This window comes from Thamnophis elegans, chromosome 5, assembly GCF_009769535.1.
Source record: "Thamnophis elegans isolate rThaEle1 chromosome 5, rThaEle1.pri, whole genome shotgun sequence".
Lineage (NCBI taxonomy): Eukaryota > Metazoa > Chordata > Lepidosauria > Squamata > Colubridae > Thamnophis > Thamnophis elegans.
In genome coordinates this window covers 85,887,835-85,907,247 of record NC_045545.1, presented here as the reverse complement: position 1 = coordinate 85,907,247, position 19,413 = coordinate 85,887,835, and the positions used below count along the sequence as shown (strand labels likewise).

General features: G+C 36.9%; 1 protein-coding gene across 1 annotated transcript in view; it reads left to right on the top strand.

The window, feature by feature from the left end:
- Positions 1 to 19,413, top strand: part of LOC116509461 (piezo-type mechanosensitive ion channel component 2-like) — a 50,050-nt gene that overhangs the window by 28,865 nt on the left and 1,772 nt on the right. The window contains exons 25-36 of the mRNA XM_032218611.1: positions 318 to 484; positions 1,912 to 2,154; positions 6,620 to 6,727; positions 10,076 to 10,223; positions 11,425 to 11,636; positions 13,168 to 13,326; positions 13,695 to 13,842; positions 14,491 to 14,676; positions 15,317 to 15,409; positions 16,231 to 16,400; positions 16,986 to 17,102; positions 18,305 to 18,664. Coding sequence (XP_032074502.1) covers positions 318 to 484; positions 1,912 to 2,154; positions 6,620 to 6,727; positions 10,076 to 10,223; positions 11,425 to 11,636; positions 13,168 to 13,326; positions 13,695 to 13,842; positions 14,491 to 14,676; positions 15,317 to 15,409; positions 16,231 to 16,400; positions 16,986 to 17,102; positions 18,305 to 18,664 — 2,111 coding nt within the window. The remainder of the gene's footprint in view (positions 1 to 317; positions 485 to 1,911; positions 2,155 to 6,619; positions 6,728 to 10,075; positions 10,224 to 11,424; positions 11,637 to 13,167; positions 13,327 to 13,694; positions 13,843 to 14,490; positions 14,677 to 15,316; positions 15,410 to 16,230; positions 16,401 to 16,985; positions 17,103 to 18,304; positions 18,665 to 19,413) is intronic.

Here is a 19,413-nt window from a genome sequence, read left to right as displayed (position 1 = left end):
TATGGTTGGAATATATGGTGTTGTGCAATTTATTATGTTTTTACTATCAGGAATAAGATAGGCAGCTGTATGCATTTCTCAATGTATATTGTAGGCAATGCTAGTTAGCACTGACTAACTACTATTTTGTAGTAAAGACAGTGGAATGTGTTGAGGAGCTTTTCTCTTCACTGTGACGTGCTGCATTTCATGTAACATGTCAATTCCAGATAATACTATTTTCTTTTGCGCTTTCATGGATCAAAGCAATCCCATTTAATTATCCTTTACTGCTCTCCTTCCACCCAATTAACTGTGCTCTGGATTATTTTCTAAAGGGAAATGAGGTTTCAGCAGATATGGTTCTACAGCATTACAGATTTGAGAATAATCAGCCAGTTTACAGCGAATATAAAGCCAAAGTAATAGGAACTGAGGAAAGCCAAGGCAAGGTATCTGAATCTTCACCGACTGAGAATACTGAGCCTTTTTCTGTGCAACTCAGGTAAGAAGTAATTGCTTGTCATAAGGTGGAAACCTCCAGTATTTTTTCTTCAGGTTTTTATAATGTTCCTATACATTAGGAAATAGATTGTGATGTTGGGAAACAGATAATGTAGATTTATATACATACATACATACATACATACATACATACATACATACATACATACATACATACATATATATATAAATCTGTAGTATCTCTTTTGGCCATTAAAAATCAATGGAACATAACCACAAAGACATTATCTCGGCTTTTATCTTTCACCCTTTAAAGCAGTATTTGTCAACCTCAGCAACTTTAAGATGTGTGGACTTTCAACTGCCAGAATTCCATAAACAGCATGCTACTTGACAATTCTGGGAGTTAAGTTCACACATCTTAAAGTTGCCAAGGTTTAGGAATGCTGTCTTTAAAGCAAAGAGTGCTGGCAGTCTTCACACTGCAGGTGCATATTGCTTCTACCAACATATAAAAGGTGTATGCAAGAAAATCCTTTTGATAGAAAAGGAGCATGCAGACACAGACAGCTGTGGTGCACCAAAATTACATCAAAATGATGAAATGCACTGTGATGTCATGGTGCACTTCCATCCATTGCATATTTACAACCTTTGTACATGTTGATGCGAGCAGAAACATTGCAATATGACACTATGTTTCATCACAGATATTTTTCTTGGCTCTTCCACCAAGCACTAGGATAGGGAGAAGTCAGATTTGGAAGGTAGCAGCCTTGGCTGCATAATAGAAGTGGTTTTGATGCCAGGTTTTTCTTTATGTTTTATTATTTGTTTGTTTTTGCTTTTATTGTCCCCCACCCTTATATAATGGTTCAGAACTGTGCTTTTAGAATGGGCAGCCACAAGAGTTTGAGGATTTCTACACTGGGCAGGTCACAACTAGATGATTTCCAAATGCATTGGACAGTGTGAGGTTGACTAGATGATCTCAAATATCCCTTACAAAGCTATAATTTTTTGATGTGATTCCCACACAGAACCTACACTGAAAAGGACCCATTTCCCCATTTTTTGGTGCTTTGCTTTTTTAGATTTTTCAACTTGGCTTTGAACAAAGGTTAAGTCACCAAATATGTCGTCTCTCCCAGTCTAACTATACTGGGTAGTAAAACAGAATTTTTTAATGGTGAGATCTTTACTTTGGAGACCAAATATGGAATTTCTCAGCAAAGAAATATTGTCTGCCATCATTCTAAAAGAGGACTCAAATGTCCGAAGTTATCAAGAAGCTTGTTTCCCCTGATTTTTGTTTGCACAAATCCTTGATGGTTAAAATCCTTCAGAAGTGAAGGATAATGAATTGTTTTTAACAGCTCTTTGGAAGAAGAGCCATTGTGAAAATGCCTCTCAGTCTTGGAGCTACTAAAAGATTTCTGGGCAATGTTTTATGTCTTTGGAAATCAGGAAATCCAGTGAAACTGACAAAGATGTAATGGGGAGTGAGAAGATAGAAGTGGGAAATGAAAAAGAAGCCCTTTCCCAAAGATTCACTCTGATCACTTCCTGGGCAGAACCTGCCGTTCTTTCCATCTCTCCATCAGAAATTCAAGAGTGTGCAGATTCCTTATTCACTAGAAGTCCAAAAGCCAACAAGCCATTAGATGAAATATCTCCTATGATGACAACCACTGAGCTGGTGCTTAACAGGCAAGGCATATCTCATTATGCTTTTATTAAAACTGCCTTCTGACCTCACTTTGCTTTTTAATAGCATGAATTCAAGATTGCAAAATCCTTAGGTCCACAATATTTCAGTGAGTGCCTCTTGTTCACTGTTCTTTCATAACCCAGAGCAGACATCTCAAAGCTCCATTTTGTTCTCCAACATACAGGGTGAAATGCCAACATTCACAATTCCACATTTGGATGACTTCAGCTGTGAAAGGCTGACCTAGTACCTTAACAATCCCCAGTGTGGGGAAAAATGAAAGAGATGTTCATGATGAACTGTATCAAAAGTTCAGGACATCACTTATTCTATAATATATTTATGCTGGTATATATTATTTTAGTTACAATTATTAATTGTGAGCTACAGTAGTTTGTTTTAGTGGTTAAGGAATCAACTAGAAACAGGAGACGGTGAGTTGTCCTGTCTTAGCCATGAAAGCTGTCTGGATGACTCTTTCTCAGCCCATAATGTCTTTCAATACATTTTATTTATTTCATTTCATTTTCATTTTATACAATCACTTATATACTGTGCGTAAAAAAAAAGAGAAAAAAAAAACCCCAACATGACACTTCATTCCCCCATCCCCCTCTTCTCCCCCTCCAACTTTCATTTCACCCCTCCAGCATTCCCCTCTTCTACTTCCCTTCCCCCTCAGACATCTCCCCCTCCCTCCATCTCACCCTCCTTACATTCCCTCTCACTCCCTCTTTACTTCTCCCTCCTCTTTCCCTCTTCTCCTCGCTTTGGTGTATCCATACATTTCAGTTTGTTTTTTTTTTTTTTTTTTTTTTAAATAAAAGAGAAAAAGAAAAAAAGAAAAAAGAAAAACGAGCCACAGTATACAAGTGAATTCTTATTGTTCTAAGAATTGAAACTGTAATTCCACCCTCCCCCCTCCCCCCTATAATCCCCCCTCCCTAACCCCCTTACGGCTTCGCAGGTCCCATACCCGGCATAATTCTTTAACAAGCATTTGAGTATAATAAGGCCAGCTAACTTTAAAATTAAAAAAATAAAATAAAAGTAAAGCCAAAGAAAAAAAAAGAGAATAGTAAAAAATACAAAATAAAAAAAAAAACACACACACACACAAAAAGAAAGGAGAAACAAGAAGGGTCAATAAACCCACTACGTTAACACAGCTTCCCATTATCTGTAAATCTTAAACAATGTAGCTCATTCCAAATTTCGGTTATTTTACTACTTGCAGGGTTTCAAACTGTATTAGAGCCAGGTAAGTTGATCAATTAGGATTCCCCAACTAAAAGTCTCATTGCTTTGTCTATCTATTCAGACCTTTAATTTATCTCTTTTTTATCCGAATATCCAAACCTTTCTATAAAACCATTAAACTCAAGTACTTCTTTCATTTTTCATTTCCAACACCTCCCTTTCTATCCTTACCCACCTCCACATGTAAATTTTTTTACCTTCCACCCTGCCTTTATCCATATCCACATATATATTTTATCCGCATCCATTGCTCCTCCCATATTTACTCCACTTTCCTGAAGACTCTCCGACCAATCTTTCTTGACCTTATATTGAAATAGCAACTCAAACAAACATCAGCTTGCATTCTAGCCCCAGGTAGTCTAATTAAGCTTTCGCTACCCTTCCCTCTCCCACGCGCCTCCCAACTCCGTTCGTCCCAGACCACAACTCAAAAAGATCGCAATCTCCGCTCTCCTCGCCTAGGAAAATAATTCATGTGCAATTTGAGTTAGAGTTCAGACAAATCTTATATACAATATGTGTCCACAATCAGCAACGCTTCTTTCAGTCTCCATGTCTCATCATCGATATACAACTTTCCCATTTTATCCCAGACGGAAATCATAAAGCTTTAAGAACATCACTAAGTCTTTATTCTTTAGTCTTCTGCCCTTCCGGAAGAGGAAAGCAACACCCTCCGCCTTGTAGCCATGTGTCTCGCTGTTTGTCTTCTCCTTCTCCTTGTCTCTCTCCAGGTCCGGATGAATCAGGAAGTCCCGCCTTCAGGGTCTCGTAGTAAAATTCTCGGGCTTCACAGACAGAATTAATGCGGTGTTTTTGGTTGCCAAATGTAACTGTAATACCAGCTGGGACTTCCCATTTGTATGGAATCTGAGAATTTCTGAGTTCTTCGGTTAAGAAAGCGTACTCTCTCCTTGTTCTTAATATTTGAGATGGTATCTCTTTAAAAACAATCAAGTCCTGTCCATCAATTCTCAACCTCTTGCTGTAAAGCCTCTGTATTATCTCATTTCTGGATTCCCTTGTGGTAAAGTATATAATTATGTCCCTCGGAAGCTGTCGCTGTTTTGCTACCCACGAATTCTGGCGGTAAATTCTTTGAATCTGCCAATCAAAGTTAAATCCCGGACTTCCCACCAAGCGGCTGATAGCCTCAAAGAAGATCTGTTTCAAATTCTCCTGTTGGTTTTCACGCAATCCTCTAACTCTAATTGCAAAGGCAGTCTTATTATAATTTATCATGACAAGTTGTTTTTGAGCATTTTCAATTTCCTGTTGTAACGTTTGAATTTTGGATATCAAATTAAGATTAGTTTCTTCCAAAAGTTCCAATTTGTCCTCCGTTTCAGCAATATAATCTGTCATGACTGTCATTACTCCGATCATATCCTTCTTTGCCTGAGCAATTTTAGCATCAAATTGATCATATAAATCCGATATCAGTTGATTAATTTCCTGTCTGAAATCATTAAGCGTTTTGAGAAGAAATTCTTGTGTTAACAAATCTCCCGTGGAGGGTGTAGGAGGCAAGGGTAGCGGCTTCATAGCAGTTTTTGGAGATATGTTATTAAGGAAGCGCTTCTGTTTAGATTTGGGAGCCATTCCAGAGTAAAAATAAAAGACAAGCAATCAAGCGAGCCAAAAATCAAAGTCTCTGCTCCCCTCAGTTAATCTTTTAGCAATTAGTACGGAGAAGCCTTCAGGAGGGTAGGGCTGACTAAGTACGTCACATCAAACACAAAAGCTACGAGATCGCCATCTTGTGACGCAGCTAAAAAAGAAAGGGAGCCTTTTGCGAAATTGAAGCTGGTATTTTAGATAGTAATAGAAGAAATTCCTCAGGAATGGTCCCCGCCCGGATTGACTTTTAAATAGCTTAGCTTTGTCCTGGGGGGGGGGCAATCTGCCTAGGGCTGCAAAAAAGGCAGCGCGGAAAACTGGCCGGAGTAAAGGCTCAGCTAATGTTGAACCTCTTCTCCATTCACAGCAAAAAAAAGCTATGAATTACAAAGAGATCCTAACGACTGACCTTCTCCCTGCCCCTTTCTGCCAGAAAGGGGAGATATCTATAGATCTTATAAGATATACGAACCAGAATCCTGACAGGAGCTTCGTTGAGCTCCCGACGGCGGCAGGCTCCTCCCCCCGAAGCCCCCCCATAATGTCAGCCTCATGCAACAAAGCAGTTGGTTAATTCTTGTCACAACCAATGGATTAATATTTACTTGTTCCAAAATAGAACCCTGCACTTAAGGGAAAATGCTAAGAAGGGGAAATAAGTTACCATAGTTAATGACATTTCTTTTGTGCTTTTTCCTTAAATATGGTCTAGCATTCTTCATGACAATGAGCTGGAACAGTCAGATACATTTTACCAGTGCCTTCCTTGCCTCTTGAAGCTGGGAGTTGCTTTGTACCATGTTATGATCTCTTCATCAGAAATGCTTTGTTATTTTGTTATCATTGTCAACCACATGGTTTCTGCTTCCATTCTTACTTTGGTTCTCTCCATCTTGATATTCCTGTGGCCTATGTTGTCCTTTCCAAGGCCTACCAAATTCTTCTGGATGACGGCAATCATTTACACTGAGGTAAGTCTTGCTGCATTTAGTTGCTGTACTCTTCTCTGTATCATTTTCATTCCCCTTTGAGCTTCACTGAAATAAAAAAAACTGGGAAGCCTACCTGGGAATCTTAGTCTCTGACTTGGAAGCAACTACTGGCCGCATTGGAAAGAAAGAAAACTATAACAGAACATAGTACAAGGTCTCAAGCAAAAAGGAGGAAAACAAAACTTTTTGTTAGCATCTTCAAACACAGGCCTTTGAATAAATGGTGATTTGTATCTGGAATATATGTCCTCCTGCTAATTATCCTGGGAAAACACATGGATAAGAGTGAAAAACACTGATTTCAGCTGAATCCTACAAGATAAATTTTAATATTGTCTCACAGTTTTTATTGACTTTCTCCTTTGAAAAGATGATCATTAAATAAGCAGGAGAAAAATATGAAGCCTGTGTCGTAGAATAGACCACTACCCCACTTTAGCATTGCTCACTGTTTTAAAAATCTTGAAGAATTATCATTTTATAATAATAATACATCTACATATGTTTCCTTCTTCTGCCAGATAATGATTGTGATCAAATGTATTTCCCAATTTGGATTCTTTCCTTGGTCTTCTAAGCTATATTGCAGTATCAGTGCAGAAGCACCATTTGCTTTGCCAAATATAATTGGGATTGAGAAGAAAGATGGATATGCACAGTATGATCTGGTGCAGCTCCTAGCCTTGTTCTTGCACAGGTACATCTTGAAGGTACTGCAAACTATCCTTAATAAGGAAAAAAGACCTTAATCTGCCCTTTCAAGCATGGATTTGTTAACATGTCATACAGTGGATGTCTATGATAACATCAGAAGAGTCCTATAAATCCTAAACCTATCTAGTCCAGTAACTTGTCCCTACAGTGATTTTGATCACCTTTGGTGTCTGGTCACTTTTCTGTAGTGATCAACCATGTCCCACCAGAAGAACATTGATGCAATAGAGAGTGACACTCATGTTTTCTAGCAGATGGAAATGTCATTGCAAATATATTACCTTTGCAGCTAATATAGAACTATCACACCCATTGGCAGCCTTATGCTCCATTAATTTCTTTAACTTCCCAGCTTCTGGAAACAAATAATTCTATAGTTTGGCCAAACATTTTGTAACAGAACATTTCTTTTAGTCTCTCCTGAGTAGCCAGTCATTTTGTAGTATCATTGAGAAAGATAGATGTCCCTTGCTCTGGAGATTATTCATACTGGGTATAATTCTTTACACCTTTCTTTCTTTTCCCAATTATTTTCTTTTTTCAACTAAAATCTCCCAAGCCGTAATTTTTAATACAAAACTCTGACTGAAGTTTCCCTAATTCTACAATAGACGTGTCCTAGATCAAATGAATCAGTCAATGTTATGGTCATAATATTTGAAAGAACATCTCTTCAAATGTTTTTCTCTCCTAAAGTATCAAATACCGAAATTTGGGTGGTTACTTGACAGGCAACTTTCTTCATGAAAGGTCCAATTATTTTTCCTGCTCTGTGCTCTGACATATATGGGAATTATGCATGTACAGACCCAGCATTCTCTTTCACTTCTTTTAAATGTGGTTTTAAGATTCGCACATGTAATAACTTTCACTTTGCTTTGTCCCACAGTGTCAAGGTCTCTGGGATTCTAAAATACTAGATCCTAAACAAAAGGACATGGCCAAGAAATCTAAGAAGAAAGGTTGCAAAGGTCATTCGAAGGAGCATCAGTCTAGCTCAGAAGGATGGCATCTCTCTAGGAACATTTTTAAGAGGGCTAAAAGAGGTAGATAAATGCAAATATGTGGACAAAATATTTTTACTATGAGAAGAGGAGAGGAAGAGAAAAGGATAATTCTGTCCCTCCTGATCAGCCGGAAGAATAAAAGTCAAAAATATACTAATAAAACAAGAGCTGGAAAATTGAACATTTCATTGCTGGAGTGGAAGAAGCTAACAGCAGCTTCCTACTCAGTCAAAATGAATATAATTCTATAATCAAAAGCCTAGTTATATTTTAGCACCTGATATATGTCCTTGATTTAAATTCACTCTAAGATCTGACAGAAATATAAAGTAATAGCGTGCATTCACCTCGGTAGTCTCCTGCCTGTGATCTCTGCTCTTCTGTTCGGTGAGGAACATAAAACCCATTGATGATCCTAATATGCCTCTCAAAGGAAGATGGCCCATTAAAGAAATGTCTCCCTGGCTTTGAGGAAGGAAATAATTTGAAGTGATCTTTTCAAATTTAATTTGCATTTGTTGTTATCCTATCTTAGGGTGAGCAACAATAGACTTGGAATCCCCTTTTGTGATTCTAGAAACTTCTCCAGCTAAACTAGTGCCATTCCTGAAAATGGGCAATGTGATTTCCCATCATTTTGAGATGACAAATATAGCATAAACCATAACATAAACTCAATCTATTTGAGAAACAAAAGTACCCCCTATCTTAGAAATAGAAATAAAAATAGGATTGCCTCTTTTTTAATCACTCTGTCCACTGTGTTCCTCAACCTCCCCCAAATGGCCTCCCCGTCCTAAAACCTGCTCACTTTCACTGTTATTGCTGTGGTTTGGTTTATGTTGAGACGTTTCACATTTCTTTAAACCTCTTTTGCAATCAAAAGGTGAAAGCTTGATCCCTCTGTGTTCATTAGATTCTTTTGTTGCCATTTGGAAGGGGGGATTCTCCAACACAGGAATTTACACAGGGGCACTTATTTTAATGTTTCAGAAGACATGATTGGACTGAAGATCCATTGTTACATGCTTAGGAATGGAACCTGATCAAAAGTCAGGGAGCATTTTAAAAAATTATCCTGTCATATGAAAGCTTCTTAGATAGCATGACTGTTTTCCTTTCCTTTTGACAGACAAATCTCTGAAAGAAGCCCAGAAGACATGCAGCTTTTTCAGAAAACCTCCCTCTGGCAAGAAGAGACATTCTAAAGAAACAATAGACCAGAAGATACTTAAGTCAAAAAAGTTATTGCTTAAAATGTAAATGGAGGGTTTCCTTTTATTTTTTTAAGAACCTCTAAAACAGTATTTCCTGACCTTCACAATTTTAAGATGGGTAGACTTCAACTTCCCTCGGCTGGGGAATTCTAGGAGTTGAAATCTGCCCATCTTAAAGATGAGAAACACCAACCTAAAGAAAGTAAGGTGTTGCAACCTGAGCTGAGTTGTAAGTAGGGAAGGGGATGGCAGGAAGAATAGACACAAAATTTAAATTGCTTGATGATCATGCCTGAAAAATGATGCTGCTACATAGAATTCTACAAGGAAGAAACATGCTACATTTGCTTTTGACTATACAATGGTCAAGATCTTTGAGATTTTGTTTAGCTGACTTGATGATGCAAAAAACATAGCTCTGAGAGAAGATCCGGGGTCAGAATGATGCAAGGAGTACTGCGCTGTTGTACTTAAGTATACAAAACATATATACATACTTTGTATATATGTGTCACAATACAATGCATGGACAAAAGGAGCAGAGGTTAATCACAACAGTGTGATGCTCATTTTGTCATGCCTCTGTGATCTTGGCTATATGAATAGACATATCAGTCAATTGCTGAGAACCAGACTCGACCTCAACCTCAACACACACTGCCCTCCAAGTTAGCTATACTAAGACTGGGTGATGTCTTTCTCATAAAGATAGATGATGTAAAATAGAATAACATCCTGTGGTTTGCTTTCATTTATGATTACAATAACTGTCTTTTCATGGTTATCTGAGTTGAGAAGTTCTAGAATGAAATCAGATATTTCAGCTTGATATCTGACCCAACCAGTGAATAATGTGCGTCAGACTACTGTATGTGGGAAAGAACAGACAGAGAAGGGGGTATCCAACTCTAGAAATAGGAGGGCCTGAAAAGGATGTCCACATTACACCACTCTTTGGGTCTACAAACTCATCTCAACTAGCTAGCTTGTGTGTTTTTTGCAGTGTCTGCTATCCCTTTTTTTCTTGAACTTTAAGCAAGGACTTTATCTTAATAAATATGACTCTACTTTGCACTTTGACGGATCTAGATAAACTCTTACCCCCAGCGTGCTTTGGATTTATCGGCCTATCAAGCAGTTCTTCTATGACATCATTTATCCTGAGAGCAGCCCAGTCCGTGATATCTATGTTTTCATCTTCATTGCTGATGTGATTAATTTTATTATTACCATCTTTGGACATGGGGCATTTGGGGTAAGTAACAATATGTTGCTGAAATTTTAACAGAAAGGGTTTGTAGAGTATGTTTTGGCGGTATGGAAAGTTTTTTTTTTCAGAATTTCAAATAGATCTGCTAATGCTTCCCTCAATGATGAAGAAGAAATACTCATGTACTTATGATGTGCTCAAAAGCTATTACTATTTTGCTATTACTTCAAAAGTTTCAAATCCATGAATGCATTTCAATTTCAAGTTGTTCAGTCCAGAACAATTTCAAGTTCAATGAAATCAATGCTCTAATAAAAGTATCTTTAGATATTTTTGCTGCAAGAATATGTGACTTCTTGTGAATGTATGAATGATAAAGACCCAAGTTGGGTAGTAATTTGAGTTTTCGATTATTGGACCTAGATTTAAATCCCCATTTAATTGTCGAGTTCAGTAGGTGACCTTGAGCTAAGATCTGTTAGCTCATGGAGTCATTGTGACCTTAATAGAAGAGAGGAGAGGACAGGAGAGGAGAGAAGGGGAGGGGAGGGGAGAAGAGAGGAGAGAAAGACAATACTAGAAGAGAATACAGACTGAAGAGGATTGGAATCAGATGCTTTAAAGCAAAAGGCAAACCTGAAGATGATGAGGTATATTTGGAACTGAGTCTATGGAACATAGGATCAATGTGGCTTCTATATGATACAATGAAAATTAGAGAAAATACTGGTTAAATAAACTTATGAAGCTAGATTTAAAAATAAAATGCAAGTCTTTGCTTTTAAAACTTTAAATGATTTTAAATGTCAGTCTAAAGTGTGGGACCATTATAAGTGTGAATATTTTGATCTATTATTTTTATGGTTATTGATACTAATACATATGTCATACTATTCCTTTGGAATAAACAGCACTAAACAAAGTGAGGAAAAACTATATAAAAAGTTATAGGCAAAAGAAACAGGAGTTCAGAAAAAAGAAGAGGAAATTTAACTTAATGTAGTTTTATTTGGCATTATTATTATGATGTTTGGTCATATATGTTTAGCTAAATGTTTAGACTCAATTTGGTATTTTTCCAAATACCAAAGGACCTGGGATAGGCAGAGATTGTTGTTATTGATGTTAAGGGTTTTTATCAGTGCCAATGGTATTCAAGTGGTCTTTCACATATTTTATCTATTGCTATTGTTGTTTGCTTTCTTTTGTCACTGTGCTATTATTAATTTTTTCTAACATATTTTAGAGGCATTCAGAGGATGATATAGCAGAATCCCTTTTGGAAGATGAAGTCCCTGGACCTTGGCTTGTGATACTCTTGATACAGTTTGGCACCATAATAATTGATAGGGCACTCTACTTAAGAAAGAACACGTTTGGGAAGTGTGTTTTCCAAATGATCTTGGTCTTTGGCGTTCATATTTGGATGTGTTTCATTTTGCCACAAGTAACACAAAGGTATGGCAACATCCGGGAGGGAACTGGGAGTTGCTTCCTGAAAAGTTCCTTTGGGGCTCAATTCAAAAGGGAGATGTATATTCAGTGGGTTAAATGACCTTTATTCTATATGTGTCTTTTCTATGTGCTTCGAGGTATTACTTCAAGTCCTCAAGGATAACCAAGTCTTCTCAGGTTGAGTACCATATTTTGTGTTAATTTGATGTGGTGGGTTGTACAAAAAGTAACAGGTAGGAAAAAGACCCTTTACAAAGCTGAATTATGTTATAGGAACATGTTCCTTATAGGAACATGAAACTTAACAGATATAATGGTTTCAAATTATTAAGAAATTAAAAAAATACCCAAAAGGTGCTACCAAATTTCCGAAGCAACGAAAGAAGGAATTCTGGAGATTACTCAAAATTATTTAGGTACTGTACATGGCCTATGGTTTACCTAGATCTATTCTAGATCCATGCTGGTGGTTGCACCCACATTGTGGAATGTTTCTTCAGTTGAGGGTAATTTGGCTTTTCATAATTTATTGCTTTCATTATGATTTTAAAGATTGTTTGAAGAATGTATTGTTCTTTAGAGTGAGAGTGTTAAATACTATTTTAGATATCAATGATTCAGTTTAGTATCTTTAGTTCCTTTCAGGCATAAAGTATAAATATCATTTCATTTGAAATGAAAAAAAGACAGTTTTAGTAGTATATGGGTAACTAGTAAGATTACATTCCAAGTGTGTATTTAATAGGTTTCTTCTTCTACTACATTAAATTAATGCAAATTGGTGAAATTGTTTGTGACATTTGGGGGATGCACCTAAAATTTTTGATAGCCATGTATACATGGAACTTGAGTTTATGGTACTTGTGCTGCAGAAAGTATACCCAGATCCAAGCAGTTGAACTAAATATTTGTACTTGGGGATTGTTACGTTTGTTTGCTTGCTTGTTTATTTATTTATTGTGCATGCTTACATTAGTATATCCATGAACAATTCTCCAGGAGGAAAAAAGTCTTATATTCATAGCCATTCTAATGCTTCATAGAATCTGCCCTCAATTCATTAATTAACTGGTGAATATAAGAATTATCTGGATGTAGTTCATGTCCCTAATCAAGTTGTAACCATTTACTTTATATAACCTTCGGTTGTTATTAAGGGAATAAAGAAAAGGATTTAATTCTTCTCCTATTTTCTCTCTTCTATGCATCCACAACTGGTATCAAAATTTGCAAGATGGCAAGCACAGTGTGGCAATAATAGCCCTGCCCTCTTGGTCCATACATCTATTTAACTCACCTGTACAAAAGTGGCAGAGCTTCATTTTGACGTTGTGCCTGCCATCCTGCAGATTTTGAACTCTTCCCCTGTGAATACATAATGCAACTCTTGTGTAATTAATGACAATTCTATCTGTTCTCCTCACAAGGCTGTACATAAACACTAAATTGAGTAACAGCCAAGAACTAAGAAAATTTTATGGTATATGTAGTTAGAAAAAGTGGGAGATCAGAATGATTTTCTGTTCCTTTGCAGGAGATTTAACAGGAATAGATTGGCTCAGCTGTGGTATTTGGTCAAGTGCATTTATTTTGGTTTGTCCGCATATCAGATCAAATGTGGCTACCCAAATCGGACCATGGGCCACTTTTTAACCAAGAATTACAACTATATAAACCTCCATTTATTTCAAGGGTAAGTAGTAATTTCATGACAAGACATAAACATGTCCACACCTAGAAGGTGGCCGAAGGAAGATTGGAACTAACTGGAAGGTTTTGGACTCTCATACTAATAAAGTAACTTCAGCAACAAAAAGATTCTTCTTTGGCTCAAACTATTCTATTTTTTTATTTGTAATTATTTGAAAGAAGAATTACAAATATGTGTATCAGGATATTATTGGTATCCAGATTAAAGTCTCTGTATATTTTTCTTTATTCAAAGGAAAGACTTTGAATAAAATTCTAAAAATTAATTTATCAAATGTTTATGTTTGAAATGTTTATTACAAAATGCCAGTCACCAATATCAATTTGCCTTTTTTATTCTCTCATGGATAGATTCCGCATACTACCTTTCTTGATTGAGCTGAAGGCTACTATGGACTGGGTCTGGACTGATTCTACACTCAGCTTGTCCAGTTGGATCTGCCTAGAGGATATTTATGCAAATATTTTCATTCTAAAATGTCAGAGAGAGTGTGAAAAAGTGAGTAGTATTTTTTCTGGATCTTGCTAACTCTCTTCATGCAGGTGACACAGGATAAACCTGCTGGGAACTTTGGAAATTGTAGTGTAAAACTTCTACAATGTGGCAGGTTGAGTGGGCAGGGGAGTCTGGGATGGTCTAGTCGACCTCTGAAATGGTTGGTTTTTATTAGCCATATTACAATAAACATTGTGTTTAAGATTTCCAACTTCTGTGATGATCACCTTTTGCTCATATCTGAATATTCACAAATGGAAATATGGCCACAACATGTAGTTTTTGGAAACACTGATATGAAAACACTGAGATGATTGTACATTTGTCAGACAAATCATAAAGGGATTTTGAAATATTTGGTACTGGGAAAATTGTATTGTACCTACAAAAATATGCTTTCCTTGGTTGCTGCTTGATACATATCATTAACATGTCTGCCATGTGGACTTTTTCCTCCTTCGCTAAACCAGGCATGGGCATGGCCAGTGCATCACCCATCTGGCCCGTGCGCTGCGCATTTGACAGCCCTGACTTAGAGAATGCTGTAAATCACTATGAAGTGGTATAGAAGCCTAATTGCTATTGCTATTATTTCAGTATGTATATGGAGTAACCAAACTCTTTGTCAATTAACTCCTCTTTCCCCTCCAGAAATATCCCCAACCTCCTGGGCAGAAGAAGAAACCAATTATGAAATATGGGATGGGTGGCTTCACTATCTTCTTACTTGTCTTCATTGTATGGTTCCCACTTCTTCTTATGTCATTGAAATCTGTGGCAGGTGTCACCAACCAGCCTCTGGATGTTTCTGTCAAAATTACCATCAGTGGTTATGAGGTAACAGAGAGGACACTTGACAAGAGAATATTTAAGCCTTTTACAAGTAGCTCCATTTCCATTGCTCAATTTAAATCAATTAAAAGGAGAAGGGAGCTATGGATCTGTGGTTAAGCAGATTCTTGCCTGCAAAATATTTTTATTTATTACATTAATAAGACCTCATTCAGTCTTTGTTATCTCTATTAGAAAGAATTACACAGTTAGTAATGTGGTAGGTTTTTCTTCCTGATCAGAATAGATAATCTTTTCCCAACTTGCTGCCCTCCAAATTTGTGAGCCCATCCTGGAAACTGCAATTCAGCACATCTGAAAAGTATAGGTTAAGAATGGGTGGATGAGGTGGTCAGCTGGATGGGTGGTAAGCTGAAGACTTTAGATGTCTGATAGAAGCCATGATGACATCACAGGTGTCATGATATCATTGCATAAATAACACAAGTTGTGTAATTTGGAAAACGATGCTGTGGGACACCCCCTCCTCCCCCCTAATGCATTGTTTAGAGATGAATCCAAACAGTTGCATTGCTGTATTATCACAGGGCTAATATAAGCCAACCTACAAGAGTTAATACAGTGAGTTACATTTCTAGCGCAGCAAGTTTGTAATATAGTCTTTTCTTTTTTCTTTTTTTTCTAGTCCTTGTTCACTATGAGTGCTCAGCAACAAAATCTGGTTCCTTTCACTCATGCAGTATATAATCAATTCACTGCTCAATATGCTCTCTATCCTGTAAGTATATATGCACCTTTGTATATACACAATACATGTACTTCTGTATACATACACAAGGACGCTCTCACAATGTGAACCACAGGGATCATGTTTCTCCAATGAAATGGTATAATCACAGTAAGATCTCAATACCGGGATTCAAAGATTATGGTATATACCAGTTGTGGTGGTACTGGTGGTTATTGGCACCAGTCGAAAAAATATTGGATGGTACTTTGAAAATCTACACATTGATAAAATTTCCATCTGACAATTACAAAAGATAATTACTGCTTGGATCTGCATATATATTACACTAATTCTCTATGACATCTTAGGTTCTTGGGAATTCGATGCTTAATGAAGGCTTTACCAGCTAAGAAACTGACAACTGTTATTTCACATTGTTTTATATATAGTAATCAGCTTACATTCTGTGATAATAACTTTAAAATATCATCAAACAACATTTGCCTATCTCAGGTCCTTGGGAAGGACTCAATAGATGGATAAAATGCAAAGTTCAGGTTAAGCATCTGATTGACTGTGCAACCAACCATAAAAATAGCTGAGTGAGATGAGTGATACCTAAATTAGATAAATAGATTATAAATAGATGATAAATAGATAAATAGAAGAGGGAGGGAGGGAGAGTCTTTTAAAGCAAGTCTGGTACTCTACCATATGTTGGAATTGCAAATTTTGAGTTAGCTAGAAACTTTAAGCTTTGCGATTCCAACATCTTTGGAAGATCTTAGGTTGGAAATGACTTTATTGCGAAGTGTGATTTTTCTATTGCACTTTTAAAACTGTTTTCCAATTTATTTTATGTTCCCTAGTCTGCCTCATACTTTATAGATCGCTATAGCCCAGAGGACATTGTAATTGCTAAAATAAAAGGCAATGCCAGCCTGCTTTGGAGCATCAGTCCAGGGAATCGAAAAGCTATGATCACAGAGCTCTCCAATTCCTCTGCAGTGTATGTCAACTTTCACTGGACTCTTACCAGGTAAAAGAAAAACAAAGAAATGTGTTATATGCATATATTGAAGCCAGCTAGTCCCTAGTTATTGCATTAATTTCCTTCCATTGTTGTCTGGTTCCCATATTCTATTAGGTCCTTTTAAAACCATAGATGGCCTGGTTCCCCCATAATACTAAACAATGTCAAGCAGATTCAGAAGCATCTCTGCACTTTTCTAAAAAGGATGAAACTTTGCTATTGCAACTTAAGACCTGCCTCTTTGTGAACATTGTGTGTGCAATGTGGTGACCTATGTAGAAGAGATGGGCCTTGCATTATATTCATTTAATGCTCTTGACCTTAGCTTCAAACATCTTGAGGTGGTTTCCCAAATTCCACTGAGGCCAAAGCAATCATATTTTGATGGACCATTAGGTGTAAATCAGACTTGTCACCCTCCACTAAGGCAAATATTCCTTTCCAAAAAGAGGCACCCTTCTTAAATCCCTATTTGTTGGGCTTTCACAAATATGTACAGTCCAGAAAACATCACAAAGATGCATTGTACCTTCCCCAAGTGGCTTCTGTGATGTCAATTTAAGATTTTTGCTCCTTTCCTTATAAAATCAGGAATGCTTCTCTTGTGACGAATACTGAAGCATCTGGTGTACGTACTGTGCGATATGGAGAGAAGGAAATAAGGGACCAAATCGTTCACATGCTCTCTGGGACTCGGACTGAACCAATGTAGGTAGCATTTTTTTCTTTTAGTCTCTATTTACAAGTCTACTTTGGTCAATAACCAGTAATGTCTGCAACAAGTAGAGGTGGTGATGCAATTGCATGATTAAATAATGCAATGTCATTGTTTGACTTTTGGGGAAAGACTATTTTGGTATTTCCATTGCTAAGGCTAGGGAGAAATGGTTTCAAATTCAAGTTTGCAATTGTTTTTCTGGCTCTAGGCACAATATTTATTGATCTGGATGGAGGAGATATGATATTTTGTTCCATTTTAGGCAGTAAAATATGTAGGCTGGATGAATGCATTTAAAAAGTTAACATTGGTTTGGAAGCTTGTAAAAATAACAATTCTTTTCCCCCCCTCTCAAGTGTACTTCCTGGTGTTCTACCAAAATATCTTAGAGCAACTAATGGGGCAGATGCTAAAACAGCAAACAGCTTGAAAGTTGGTAAGTTTGATGGTTGGCAGGTTAAAATGTGCTGTCTACTTTGAGGCATTGCCTATAATCCTATTTCTAAAGCGCTGTTATGCAACAGACAAATTTTATGACTATTGCTTGGCTGAGTTTTCTGCTGGGAGGAGATACAAAGCCTTTTTTGTATTTAAAATCAAATACATATACACACCCATCATGGCTAGCTAGTTCTTATGTCTTGAAAAAAATATTCTCTTTTAAAGTGGATTTTTAACCTTGTTTTGCTGCTATTTCACATCACAATGAACTATAATAGTTTGCTTGGATTGGATAGAGGTTATTGCAATGCATGAAAATCATAGTCTATGTTTTAACATCTCACGTGAACTAGATCACTCTGGCTTAATTAACAAACCATGGTTAAAACAAATTATAATTTAATAGGATGGATGAGCCCAGTTGCAGTGGACTACATTTTTTCCTGTGTTTTGAAGCATTTGGAAATAATTGCACACAAATAGGGGAATGCCAGAATGCTGTACAGTTTTGACTGTAGAATCAAAAGATAGAAGATGTGAGCGTGCAAACCACTTTTGACTGTTCATACATAATAGTAAATCTTCATTTTCAGTCAAATAAGTTATAATGCCCTAAAAACCCTAATAAATGGTTTCACATATTCATATGAAAACAAAACAAAGTAGACTCGATTATAGCTTAGCATTACACACAGCTTAAATCAGTGTTCTTCAAACTTGGCAACTAAGATATATTGATTTTAACTCCCAGAATTCCCCAGTCAGAACCCAGGTCTTTGCTCCCTGTATTACAAGACGTAAATAGAATTAATATCAGCACAGGCATGTGTTTTGTTATGAGGAAGAAAGTGCGGGAAGCAGAGACTAACTTGTTTTCAACAGTTCATTCCCAGAAGTTAGAAGACATTGATGCGATGGCCTTCTTCAGAAATATAACCATAAAGCTGCAGCGTTTGCCAGACAAGGAGTCTTCAAGTCATGTTTCTGAATGGTGGATTGTTAAAGAGCAGAAGCCTCTCTGTTTGGATAACAGATGCAGCAAGAATATGGAGATTATAATTTGTAACGATAAAGTTAGTCCTTCTGGTCTGGGATTCGTCACTGCATATGGGTAAGGATAGTATAGCAACTATTTCCTGCTCTGGCTCTCTACTCAGCCATTGACAGAATTGGAGTTAAATGAACCTGAAGGCCACTAAGTTGAGGAAGTTGTCCTAGAAATTTAGAGTTTCCTTGGTAGTTGTTATAGTCCACATTTTACAATGTTTTTGAGGTAGTTCTATTGATGGTTGATGCAAACATGCAAAAGGATTTAGCAACTTTCTCAGAAACTAGTGAGAACATCAAAAACAAATCTCATTATGCCACCAATCTTATCTCCATGTTTCGTTCATTCACAAGCTGCAGCATGCAAACCTTAGAACTGACCTAAATTTCCTACTATGTACAATTTCAAGAAAGGAAGCAGGAGTGGTCAGGCTTTTTAATTAGTATTGTTATTTTTATACTGTATTTTACACCAAACTGCTAGCTATCCTGTGATTAAAAAACAAGAGTTAACCTTAAATAATAAAAAATATTTAAAAGCCTTAAAATAGCTTTGCTCCAAAATAAAATCTTCTGGGAAAATCCTGTTTAGCAATTTACTGAACATAGCTTTTACTTATATTCACTAATAGGAAGCACCACATGAGTGGTTTCATCCTATACTGGAACTCATCAGACATAAAACAGCCAGATTTTATTCTGTGAGGTTTTAATACTCTACCAGGAATTGAACTCATGGACTATTCCACTTTAATACTTTATACAGCAACCATCCAACATTGCAGGAAGAGATGCAGTCTGTCAGAATGGTAT